General features: G+C 45.8%; 1 protein-coding gene across 1 annotated transcript in view; it reads right to left on the bottom strand.

Moving 5' to 3' along the window:
- SGPP2 (sphingosine-1-phosphate phosphatase 2) overlaps positions 1 to 9,608 on the bottom strand; it is a 143,626-nt gene extending 134,018 nt beyond the window's left edge. The window contains exon 1 of the mRNA XM_037850234.1: positions 9,080 to 9,608. Coding sequence (XP_037706162.1) covers positions 9,080 to 9,298 — 219 coding nt within the window. The 5' untranslated portion in view covers positions 9,299 to 9,608. The remainder of the gene's footprint in view (positions 1 to 9,079) is intronic.
- Positions 9,609 to 13,430: the final 3,822 nt, after the last annotated feature.

Below are 13,430 nucleotides of genomic sequence, written 5' to 3'. Positions count from 1 at the left end.
CTGAAACACTTTGGTAATTAATCCATAGTGTTTGAAGCAAGAGTGAGAAGAGGAAAATGTGCCTAACCGTCTGGACTGGATTTTTCATTTTCTTAATATGTGGATAACATTTCACTGGCAGCGAGTAGGATAATAAAGGCCAGTGGATGTCCCAAATTTTAGCATTTTCATAGATTCCTACAACAGACAGGAGCACTCTACATTTGTTGCCTGGAAACTATGAAGGTATTTTCTTGCATGGAAATCATGTGCTAGATAAAATGCAAGTATGCCTACGATCAAGTCATAATTCTTATCAGGGCAACAGAGAATTCACCATTAACAAAAACTGTAATGACAGAAGTAAAAATGCTTTTTTAACATTTAGAAGTCTTGACATATTAAATATAAGACAGTGAAAATGAGACAAGGCTTGCTGTCAACAGCATTCCTAAACATAGCAACTGAATCACACTTTTTCAGTTCGCAGTGGTTTCCCCATCAGAGAGAGAGCAAAATTCCCTTCATGGTGTCCAACAAAAGAAAGCAAACCAATAAAAAAGTTATTCATTAATCAAGGCCCTTCATCAGTTTCCTGGATAAAAAGGGAGGTGCCAACACTGGGAAAAAAACATCAAGCTAAATGAAGATACAGCCAGGTAAAGCCTTTGAGGATAAAATTTCCCCGGCTGTAAGAGGAAACAAACAGACAATCACAGTTCTGCCAAGGAGGGAAAGGAGAGTTTAGCAGTCCTCATGCTTCGTTCAGCAAGAGGTACTAAGTACTCGCCCGGTTCCAGGCACGTGGGGATACACAGGGGAGCAAGAGGGTTCTGGCCCCCGCTTCCTATTTTCCCTCCCTCTCCATTTTCAACTAAAGAAAAATGATAGAAATAATCATCTAACTGCAATTTTGAGCAAGTTCTTTGATGCAGTAGAACTAGCGCATTCTAATTGCAAGGGGAGACCATGTGGGTTCCCTCCAGCACACGGGGTTCGCTGTATGATTAATTCAGAAGTAAAGAAACAGCACCAGCGGCTTCACAACTAGTCCTCAGGGATGAGAAATGGTCCCCTGAGCCGTCCTAATCCCAAAGACAACCTCCCCGCCCCCACCGGGTGGCTCTCCCTCACAAGTGCAATCCACCATATCAAGACCCAGCTTCTTTCTCCTCTCAGAATTCTCCTTCTGCTTTTCCCGTGGCTGTGGACTGTCTGCTCCTCTCCACCTCAGCCTGCTGCTTCCCTGTTGCTTTCTTTCTCTCAAGGCTTCTGTGCATGACCCCCTTTTTCTCTCTGAAGTTCATCACCACTCCACCACTTAGATCCCTACTCTGAGTCTGGCAGTCAGGCTCCGGATGGGAACAAACTCATCGGCTGTTGGTCACTTTCCAATACGCAGTATCCGACTGGACAAAGTTCTCCGGCCAGACCACTCCAGAGGATGCTGAGCTGCCTTTGACTCAAGTGCTGATCCCTGATCCAACCAGCTGTAGCCTTCATTATAAGGTCCCATGACACAAAGCATGGCAGTCTATGTGTTAAGAAACCATTTGTGGTCTCTTTCCTCTAAGGCAGCTGTGGGTGAGGAAGACACTCAAAGTGTCAGGATCCACCCTACAAAACAGAAAAACCTGAAACAAACATTAAGGTTTGCTTTTATGTTACTGTTTGTTGCCATTTGAATACGACATCATCATTCCCTAAAATGCTTCAGCAGCGGGCTCCCTCAGTAGTCCACCCAGGCATTGTCAAGCAATCACACTCTTCCCCACAAAGTGTGGAGACAGCTCTGAGAACCATTCTTTATGCAGTGCTCCAAGTCGCCAATTCCAGTTGGGCATGCAGAATTAAACTGGTTTGCCATCCCCCGATCTGCAGGATGAAGTCCAGATTCTGCAGTGGCCACATGAGAGCTTCAGCCTAAAACTCTGGCCCCAGCCCAAAACTCCAGCCACTATTAACTCCCCAATTTCTTTATGCAACCGGTGCTGGAAATTCTCCATTTGTCCCTCCGGGTGCATTCTCCACCTTCCTCCAGGGAGGCTGACCTCTGGACCGCAGGCTCCCAAGCTCTCTGGCTTCTGATTGAAGTAGCCAGTGGGAGACTGTTTCAGTGTCCTAGGGCTGCCATAACAAAGTACTACAAACTAGGTGGCTTATACAACAGAAACTTATTGTCTCACAGTTCTGGAGGCCAGATGTCCAAAATTAAGGTGCTGGCAGAGCTCCGCTCCTTCTGAATCCTGTAGGGGAGAATCTTTCCTTGCCTCTTCCAGCTTCTGGTGTTTACTGGCGATCCCTGGCACTCCTTGACATGTAGTACATCACTCCACTCTCTGCTCCTGTTGTCACATGATCTTTTCCCCGTCATGTATCCGTGTCTCCTGTCCACTTCTTATCAAGACACAGGTCATAGAGGATTAAGGGCCCACCCTACTCCAGTATGACCTCATCTCAATTAGTTCCAACTGCAATGACCTTATTTCCAAATGAGATCACACTCACGGGTATTGGGGCTTAAAACTTCAACATATCTTTTGGGGGGACACAGTTCACCCATAACAGAGGCACTGGCAAGATATAAGAAGGTGTCACAACCCAGCTTAACCCTAGGACCAAGAACATGCCAGGCATGGAGTTAGACATGAATTTAACAGGACTGACTTATAGAAGATGATTTGTTCCACAGTGGCAGTGGGCTGGGAAAGACAGAAGTTAGTGCTCGCTCTGCAAAAGCACGGGGTGCCAGGGGGTGGTTTATAAGTGTTAGGGCAGGGAGGGTGTGAGAACAGAGTTTTGACAGTCTTGGGACACAAGGGTGTGGAGACTGTTATCAACAGTGATGAGGGGAGGGGAGTTTCAATGCTTTAACCGTGCATTTTTTTCTCCCCTGGGGAGGTCTGATGACTTTTAACATCTGTCCCCATCAAGGAGGCACTATGTGAAATCACTAGGAGGGGGGAGGCCCGGACCCTGGGCCCCCACAGAAGGCATATGGAGAATGAGTTTAAAATATATTTCCCCTACTACCTCCTGCCTGGCTGTGGCTGTGTTTCTTTACCAAAGGCCACAGCTCCTGTCAGGGGCGCTGGTCTAATGACTTCGCTTTCACTAGCTCCTGGGTTACCAGAACCCTATTCTCTCCCTTTGCTTTTCGAGGCCTAGGTTGTTTCCCCAAGGTGCTTCACCCTCCCATGCTGGTTTTTCTCGTCCCTGCCTACACCTTTGCAAATGGTGCCATCTTTTAAAAACTCCCTTCAATTATCTTTTTTGAATAGGACATTTATTCCTCCTGATCTCTGACTGATATGCAAGTAAAACTTTTCACCGTTTACCAAAAATGGCATGTGTCTTTCGGTTGTAGCACAAGAACTCCAGGTAAAGGGAAAAATTTCTCCTATTCTTGTCTATTGGATGCTTTAAGACCCAACTCAAGACTTCATGCTCCTGCTATTGTTTAACCAGCCACTTATTCATCCTTTCATTCTAGTGTTTTTTTTTTGTTTCTTTTTTACACTGAACCATTTTATTTGTAGCTTTTTTGGGGTAAACTAAATCTCATTTATCTTTGTCTCTCTTAGGCCAAGGACTGTCCCAGAAACATAGTCACTGATGAATAAATGTTGGATGAAAATGATGAACATAAAGAAAGATAGTAGCAGAAGTGGCCTATATTCTCCAAAGATTAAAGAGAGTGTTAATACCTAGCATGGATGAGGATGTGGGAAAACCTGCACTTCTAGTTGCTTACCCTAATGCAGTTTTCTGTGGCGCAATTTGGCAACATAGTAAAAGCCATAATATATGCATATCTCTCATCCAGCAATGCAGTCCAGAAATTTTTTTAATAACTCTTTATTGTGATAGCATATACACAACTCAAAATTTCCCATTTTAAACACTTTCAGGTGTACCTTTCAGTGGTATTAATTACATTCCCAAGATTGTGCTACCATCACCACCATTTATTACAGAAACTTTTTCATCACCCCAAGCAGAAACTCTATACCCATTAAGCAACTCAGGAAATTCAAATAAAGAAAGTAATCAAGGACGTAAAGAAAGCGACTTGTTCAAAATATTATTGTTTTTAATGCCAAAAATGGAAATAGCCTAAAGACCCAGCAACAAACCAACTAAATTACAATATATCCATGTATGGAGCCATATACCATCATTAAAAATCAAGTTGAACATTTACTGGGTGTGGCAAACTGTGGCCTGAGCAAAACAGGCCTGAATCTTTGGTGCACAGCAGTCTGCGTGACCCAGGCAGCTAAATGTTTAACCTACTGTCTTTGTAAGCCAGTAAGGAGAAAAAGGGTAAACTGATCTTAAAATGTAACTTTATGGGAAGCAAGCAGGAAGTGAGAGGCTCTTAGTCTCACAAAAAGAGCAAAGTGTGGTTGTTCAAGTGTTATTCTAGTCATTCCTGCACCACCCCTCAGGTCAGAGTGACCTGTTCCTGCATCTATGCTCCCCCACCCTTAGTAATGTCTTTGTCTAAAACCCTTATAAAAGGGCTTGCTGTTCTCTGAATCACGTGGCCGGTTTTCCCCATGAAAGTGGTACCTGCCCGGCGAGAGAAAAGCTGTTTGAATTCTGCCTCCCTGTGAGTAAGCCCCAAATAAAGTTCATGTTTCAGCAAATGCTGGACGTTCTCTTTGGTCTTTTGACTGGTAAAGCCCCCTCGGGCTGTGACACTGGGTTATTACCTTTGGGCAATGGTATGATCAGCATCAATTTAATGACCAAATCTACCTTTGACTCATTTTGCCATTTCGGACTTGAACATCCATCAAAAGATGATCAAAACTTGAAGTTTAATCTGTTGTTTAGTTGTAATCAGGCCAAAATATCAATCAGAGCTGGCATTACCACCACCTCAAACCATCACTGCACCTCACAGTGAACACACTAAGGAGTGGTAGATCCCAAGGAAAGAGAATTCAGCACTTCCCATGTCCACATGCCAGATTCCCTGGGTCCCCTTCAGACTGGGATCCTGGAATGTTGTTCTTGTTTTTAGGGCTCCTTTAGGTGACTATAATGTGCAGCTACGTTTGGAAAATAATGGCTCTCTCCTATCTGCTCATTTTACAGATGGGAAAACTAAAGCCCAGAGAAGTCCAACATGCTAGCAAGGCAGAGCCAGGCCTTGGATCCAGGTCTCCTGATTCCCAGGATGTGCTCTTTGCACTTCATCGAACCAACAAAATCAGTGATGGGATTTTGTAGATTAACAGATTTTGAGGGCACAAATGTCTCAAGATGTGAGCTAGGAGTGCAACAACTTCTAAAATTGCCCTATGTTTGATCCCCTCTCCAACCCAACTTTAGAAATACGTCTAAGCAAACAGCAATCAAAAAACACTTATTGAGCACAGTGCAACTTGGAAAGATTGTGTCCAGTCTAATACAGCCATAGGGAAGGGCACTGCACAGTACTGAGTAAGCAAAGACCAAAGAAATCAAAATACCATTGTATCCAAGGCTGGCATTACCCCAGCACAAACACACACAATCCTGACTAGCCCAGTCCCAGAACCCAGCCTTCCACTCAGGACAATAACTCCCGAGGTGACTGCCAAGAATGTCCTCCTAGGGGTACCCTGGCAAAGCAAAAGCAGTATCTCCTCTTTCCACCCAATCTCTATCTTGCACCCCAACCAAGTCCAAATTCCTCACACTTTCTCCATGAGCCAAATAAACTGGGACCTTGGAATCTTTCCCTGGAAGCTGCACAGCAGAAAGAAATTTAGACACGAGGGTCAAAAAGATCTGGCTTTCTCTCTAACTAAGCCACCTTGGCAGGTGAACTCACTGTCCTCCCCCCTACGTGGGACCCAACTCCCAGGGGTGTAAATCTCCCTGGCAACGCAGGATATGACTCCCGGTGATAAATTCAGACCCAGCATCGTGGGATTGAGAACATGTTCTTGACCGAAAGGGGGATGCGAAATGAAACAAAATAAAGCTTCAGTGGCTGAGAGATTTCAAATGGAATCAAGAGGTCACTCTGGTGGACATTTTTACACACTATATAGATTATAAACACTTTTTAGGTTTTAATGTATTGGAATAGCTAGAAGTAAATACCTGAAACTACCAAACTCCTACCCAGTAGCCTTGACTCTTGAAGATGATTGTACAACAATGTTTACAAGGGGTGACAGTGTGATTATGAAAACCCTGTGGATCTCACTCCCTTTATCCAGTATATGGATGGGTAAGTAGAAAAATGGGGATAAAAACTAAATGAAAAATAGGGTGGGATTGGGGGGGTGATGATTTGGGTGTTCTTTTTTATTTTTATTTTTTATTCTTATTCCGATTCTTTTTGGTGTAAGGAAAATGTTCAAAAATAGATTGGGGTGATGAATGCACAACCAAATGATGGTACTGTGAACAGCTGATTGTACACCATGGATGGTTGTATGGTATGCGAATATACCTCCATAAAACTGGATTTAAAAAAAAAAAAAAAAGATCTGGCTTTCCCTGACTGCAAGGATACCTGGAAAGTCCTCTGCAAATTACTTAAACCTTTCAGGACTTGCACCTTCTGTCTGAAATTCGTAACTACCAGGTAATTTCTAAGGCTCAGTCTAAGCTGCATTTATTCAATGGAGCCAAGCCCAGCCCTGGTTTGTAAAAGACTTAGTTAACCTCGAAGCTAGCAATGTGTGATATGATGAAACTCTGTAGTGGAAGCACTTAATCATGCTTGCACTTGTCCTGTTTTAAGGATTAAAATAAAAATATAAAATGTGAGCAGTGAGAAAAATTAGATTAACTGAGATATAAAATCACTCAAATGTAGTAAACAACTTCTCCTTTATTGTTCAAAGGGCAGCTTACTGTCTACTGGAGGAGCCTGGCAATCATCAGAAATCCATACAAAAGTATATTTACAAAATATCATAAATGCTGTAATGAACAAACACAGCACACAAAGAGAGCCCATAAAAGAGGAAGTAGCCTTGGAGGTCAGCAAAGGTGTCTCTTGAGGAACTGACCTTTGAATCCAGAGCTGAAGGATGAGGGGGTTACCTAGGGAGAGAAGTCAGGCAGCTCCTGCAGGACACAGCCTTGGCAAAGGCCCAAGGGAAGTGTTAGGGGAAGTTTTCTCAACTGTCCCCTAAAAGTCCTCTAAAGTTGGGTATGCAATCATTTACTTTTGGGAACTCCAAGTGTATTTGTAAAATGTTAATCTTCCTAAACATGTGAAAATGTTAACCAATCCATCTTTGAAAACATTAATTAACTTCTCATTTAATGTCCTCAAGTCTTTTTTCCCTCAGAGTCCAATTCCGTGACGTATCTTGAATTTTTAGCTCTCTTACTTTTTCATGAACCACTGTGAGTGAGGTACTGTGTTGAAGGTTATGGGAGAACCCATGTGATTTGGCTCACTGAAAGCCGGGCTCCTCAAGTGGAAAAAAAGACCTCAGGTAAGAAATCGGCCTACCTGGACTTTAAAGGGGAAGGGGATCCTTTTGCAGAATTTAAAGTTATATGACCAAGGATAATGTTTAAAACAGTCTGAAAAGCATCCATGGCAAAAGTCCCTCTTCTTCAGCTTCCTGGGTTAGACAAACAGGGTAGAAGCTTGAGGAGAAGGCAGAGAAAGCAGACTATGCACCTCCCTGTTGTGTGTGCACAGAAAATGTCATGACACATTTCAGACATGTGACTGCTTCTTTCCCCCCAATGCCCAGCACCCCATTCTAAGACAAGGCAAGAGGAAAGTGGGGAGGGCTCAAAGCTCATCTAAAAGTTACTAGAATGTCACATGGAATAAAGGAGGAACAATAAAAGGAGGAAAAAAATAGATTTTAGAAGCAGTTTTCTCTGGAGTAGAACACACAACCCACCCCACCCCACCCTCCAAACAAACTGTATTCTTCAAGTACCACAATATTCCATTCCACACTGAAGTCAGGTTCTTCCAAATTCCCTGGCTACTAAATCTAGAAATCTACACACCCAAGTACACAAATAAATACCACTTTCTTGTCACCAAAACCCTCTAGGAAAAACAAAATGTGGCTGATTAAAAAAAAAAAAAAAAAGGTGGGATTGTTAATATGTTGCTCTGTCCTAATTTTCGGACACTTTTTACCTTTCCCAGGCAAAGGGAAGCTTCTGCAGGCGCCAGGGTCTCTGCAGCTGCAGGAAACTACCCCCGCCCCCATCTTCCTCCTATCTGGCAGCTTCAGCACGTTGTAATAATCTGCAGCCTGTCCCCCCCCATTCCCCCCACCATCCGAGTTCCTGTGCACTGCGACACGACACACGCCGGCTTCCCCAAAGCAGCCGCAGTGGGTTGTGTAACCACAACCTAAATGCCCAGCGGGCAGCCTGGTGAGCATCCCTCCCGACAGCACCTGTTCCAAGTCACTGATGCCAACTAATCAAAGACCCACCAGCAGGAGGGACCCCGAGACTCTGTGGGAGAGGAAGGTGCTGTTAGGACACCATCACTGGGGGTGGCTCAGGGAGTGTGTACATCTCTCTAGGAGCAATATTGAAACCCGATGTTCTGTCCTTAGGACTGGTGGTGCAGGACGGTGGAGGGCACGCTCAGCACTCCCGCACCCCCATTTGTGCGCATCAGGGAAAAGAGGGGGACGGAGTGAAAACTCATTGAATCCTAGGGGAGTGCTCAGAATTTCTCCCCAGAAAAGCCTCTGCGGAAAGTGCCAAGGGCACCCCCCTCTCCTCTTTTCAATTACGCAACGCCTACAAATTCGGGGAAATGCACATGAACATAAATTTAACTACTTATCTACTTATTCAAGTAGAAAGTCGCTCAATAGATTGCATTTAAAGACTGTGGGTGCATTTAAAGTCTAAATAGACCTGTTTTGTCACCTGGCAGCGTTAGAGAGGATGGCACCTGGTCCCCGGCGGTCCCGGGTCCCCCACAGCGGCGGGAGCCGCATCGTAGCCGAGGATGGCGCTCTCCCGGCCGGGCTTGCTCGGCGCACGCCCGCCTCCGCATCGCGGAGTCGCCGGAACAGTCACGTCCGCAGATTGTCCCCTATCTTCACCACCTTACCCCCACCTCGGCTAACACCAGGCCCGAGCGTACCTGCGGGGCCGCAGCTCTCTGCAGCCCATTGGCCGGTGCCCCGCCGCCCTTGGAGTTGACCGCGGGGAGATTCCCGGCCCCGGGGGTCCGCGCCGCGCCCTCCGCGGAGCCCGCGCCGTTCTCCCGGGGGCCCTCATCCGGCGCCGGGAAGAGTCCGCAGCGGCGCTGGAAGCGAGCGACGAGCTGAGAATCCTGCAGGCTCCGCAGCAGCTCGGCCATGGTGAGCCCGGGGCCGCGCTCCGCCGCGCCCGGCCGGTGCTCTCAGCTGAAGCCGTCACTCCCGCCCTCACACTCGCCGGGTCCCGCACCCGGGACGCGGGGAGGGGCTCGGGGCGCCAGCCAACAGGTGCGCCGCTTGGGTCCTAGCGCCCGCCCACGCCGCGGGCGCCCAGGTATCCGCCACCACCTTGCGCAAGGCACACCCACCCCTTCATTTCCTGCCAGCAGGCTCGGATGGCCTCGGGCGGCCCCGGGCGCCCAGCCCTCCTTCCCCCCAGCCCGCTCGGAACCGGGCCGAGGAGTACAGTTGTTCTAACCTGCGCTTCTCAACCAAAGGCCACGACCCGACTCCTTCCGGGCTGGCGCACGTTGGCCACCTAATGGGGACCCGCGGAGCACGTGTGGACCTGCGCGTGTCTATACCGCTAGAGCCTGCTGGTCACGGAATGACTTCCCGCTCACTCTTGAGCCAAAGGTGAGGTCGGATTTCCCCCTACCTTTCCGGTCCCAGCTCCCTACCTCTGCCATTGCCCACTTCTTGCAAGACCAGTTCCCTGAAAGTACAGCGAGCCCCTAAAGAGAGTCCTCAAGATCTTTCCAAATTCTCCCTGATGCAACGCCTCCCCAGTTGCCAGAACTCCTTCAACTTTGCTCAGGAGTCCTGAGTCATCCTCAGTGTCCCTCTTCCCTGTCCTTGTGATTTGGCTACTGGGGAACTATTCTAGACAGGGTGAGGAGGAAATGTGCTTCTTTTTTTACTTTCAGCATTGAGAAAGATGAGGAGATGGCTTAGCCATCTCTCCTCCTTTTTCTCTCGCTTCCCTTAGATAAAGCAATTAGACTGGGAAGTTGGGACCTGACGGTTCTGGGCCTTTAGACCCGAAGGGAGCAAGGCACTGAGAACTGGGAGGAGGATTTCACGTCTAACATCACCTGCACCTGCTCTAGGCCTCAGCAGGAGCGCAGCAAAGGGCCCTTCCTGCCGGTTGACCTTGGTTTTCCCTCCTCAGGGTCACTACATCTCCCTCCAGGGGCGCTGCCATCCCGCGGGGGCCTCAGCATTTTCCCGCAGGGAGTGAGAAGCGACAGGCAAATTAGGCGCGACTGCCAGAAAGTGCAATTCAGTCGTCCATCTTCCGGTTACAGCGGTAGGCCTTGGACTTCCTGGTCCCCGTGCAAAGTCGACCAAGTGGTTGCAAAAATGGCCACAAACGAACATCTCCCACTACCTTGTTTTCTCACTGTCCTTTGAGGTCAGGAAGTCTTTGGGGACGTAAATTTCAGAGGGGGATTTAGCCTCCCTCAAGCCCTAGTTCTCTTGTTTCCCACCCAGTGCCTGAAGAGCAAGGTCAAGGTGGCTGAGGACACAAGGACAAACTTAGGATCTACCACTTTCCTACTTAAGTTACAGAGGAAGCACAGGGTACCACGCCTTGACCAGAGATTTCCAGCCCAGGAGCCAGAAGCTCTTCTCCCCAACATTGTTCGCTGCCATGTGCAGGCACCAGGACCAAAGCCTGTGGCTTCATTTTAAAAGCATGAGTTGTGGTATTTCAGGACCTGTTTTTTTTTGTTTGTTTGTTTGTTTTCAATGTGTTAAAAGAAATATGTTATGCCATGAAGTCACTTGAGTGATGTAGCTCCGCAAATCAATGTTTCAAATACCCTTTCTCCCAGTTAGGAAAAAGAGGCAAAGCAAACCAGGGCACAGCTAGCATAAATATAAGATTGAAGAACTGTATTTTCAGGGAGTGCATTTTATATCCTCAGAGGACCCGGTGCTAACTCCACCTTCCAGTGACTCATACGCCACCTGGGGTAAGGGTGTGCCTCAGTTTCTTCCTGTGATGAAATGATCCTCTCTTTCTTTCTTATAAGGCTCTTATGAAAAATGTTAGGTAAGTTCTATAAACCACCTAATGAGAAATCCATTACAGTAATATTGTCCTGGAGCCATTCAATTAGGAGGGAATCCTCAGGAAAGGCTCTGAACATCCTTAATGAGACAGGCGTGGTAACTTCTGGGCAGTGACAGGTGTATTTCCCCGGAGCCTCTCTTCAAAGACATAGATTGATGTTCTGAGCGTAAGTTTCTCAAACCCCAGTCTAACAAAAATAATTGTCTTTGAGAAGCGGTAGGGCTGAAGGACTGCTCTAGCAGTGCAAAGATGTTAAATGGTAGTCCGAAGACACATGAAAAACCTGATGCTGGAGAAATAGCCTATAGTTCTTTAACAGTTTAACACTGGTCATGTCCGGGAGAAATAAATTCTACTACTTTTTTCCCAGGACAGAAATCTATTTATATTTTGCTTAATTGTGTACGTATAACAATTATTAAGTGACATTTTAAAAGAATCAATGATAGATGTGTTAGAGTAAAGGTTAAGCTGCTAGAAGAAAGAAACAAAAAATAAATAAACAGTGGCTTTAACAATATAGACATTTATGTTTCTCATATGAGCAGTTCAGGTAGGTGGGAGGCTCGGTTCCGTGGATCTACTCGAGGTCTCAGGTTCTTTTCATTTTATTGCTCTACCGTCTCCTGGGGTGTGGTCCTAGGTCACTGTCTTCTACTGCCTGGTTGAAGCTGTGTTGTGGGCACATCTGAGGTCCAGCTCTGAGAAGGAGAAGAGAGTAAATATCTTGGGCAACAATTTCCTTTTAAGCAAGCAAGACAGAAGTTCACACATAACTTCCACTGACATTCCATCAATGAGACAAGTTTGGAGATGTAATCTCTAACAGAACAGCTATGTGTCCAGCAGAACCTAAATTACCTTGAAGAAGCAGGGGATAGATTTTTGGTGAACAATCCAGCAGTCTCCACCAGGGTATGGAAGTCAAACCTATGTTGGTTTATGTTGTACAATAAAAATCTATGTTATAATTCGACCCATGATCTGCCAAATTGTATCTTGGCAGACTGTCTTTAATTTGGCATATTCTAACTACTCATGCAGATTTCAATGTTTTTTTTTTTTAAAGGCATTAAAACAAGTTAATTCAAGAGGTAACTGTCTTCCCTTTATTGAATTAAAATGACAGAATTAAGATGAAGATTTTAAATGAAAACCTTGGGTATTGAGTGCATTGTTGCATTTTTAATTCTAATTTAGAGTTATCTCTACAGACACAGGTCATTTCCAAATTACAATAGCTCATTCAGTTTTCAACTAGGCAGTGTTTCTTGGGTCAAAGTAAATATCCACTCTGGGCTTTGTATGAATTATGTATTGCTGTGTAGCAAATTACTCAATAAATAGCGGCTTAAAACAACATATGTAACCTCACGGTTTCTGTGGGCAAGGATTCTGGTTGGCTGCATTCATGTCAAGGTTCAACAGGGGTTGGATCCACTTCCAAGTTCATTCAAGGTGCTTTCGGTAGGGTGAACTTAACAGGCTGTTGGCCAGAAGCTGCCTCAGTTCCTTGCCACATGGGTCTCTCCATAGGAGAGCCCCAATGGTAGCTTCCTTCATCAAAGTGAGCAAAGGAGAACCAAAGAGAGAGAGTCCAAACACGACAAAGTAGCTTGTCTTATAACCTAATCATGGAAATAACAGCCCATCACCTTTGTCATATTCAACTTATTAGAAGAATGTCACTAGGTTCAGTCCACACGCAAGGGGAAAGGGGATTCCCAAGGGCACAAATCCCAGGAGGCAGGGGTCACTGGGGGCCAATTCAGAAGCTACCTACTACAGGCTTTTCACATTTAATTCTCTAACTTCATATCCACAATTCTGATATTATTGACCCGAAGAATATGATACATAGCCTCTGCTTTCAAAGACCTTCCATCTATGCATACACATAGAAAAAATGTATAAAAATATGAAAAAAAATGGTGTAATTGAAGAAATAAGGTGTGGGAGCCCTGGGCCCCCAAGAGTCTTGATGACTGTACACAGCAGTTTGCCTGACCTAGGACAGTTAAGGTTTGACCTAGTCTCCTTGTAATATCAGGTGCTAAATGTCATCTATACCCGAAACTACCTCCTCCCTGAGACTGCCTGAGATACTGTTAACTACAAGATAATCTATAATCCTCCCCTCCTCCCTGTTGAGTACAATCAATCCCTCCCCACGTTGCATGACCCCTGCTCCCTGTCTTATGCTCTCATACCTG

Source organism: Choloepus didactylus, chromosome 9 (genome assembly GCF_015220235.1).
Source record: "Choloepus didactylus isolate mChoDid1 chromosome 9, mChoDid1.pri, whole genome shotgun sequence".
NCBI classification, from domain to species: Eukaryota; Metazoa; Chordata; class Mammalia; order Pilosa; family Megalonychidae; genus Choloepus; species Choloepus didactylus.
This window is presented reverse-complemented; position numbering and strand designations above follow the sequence as displayed.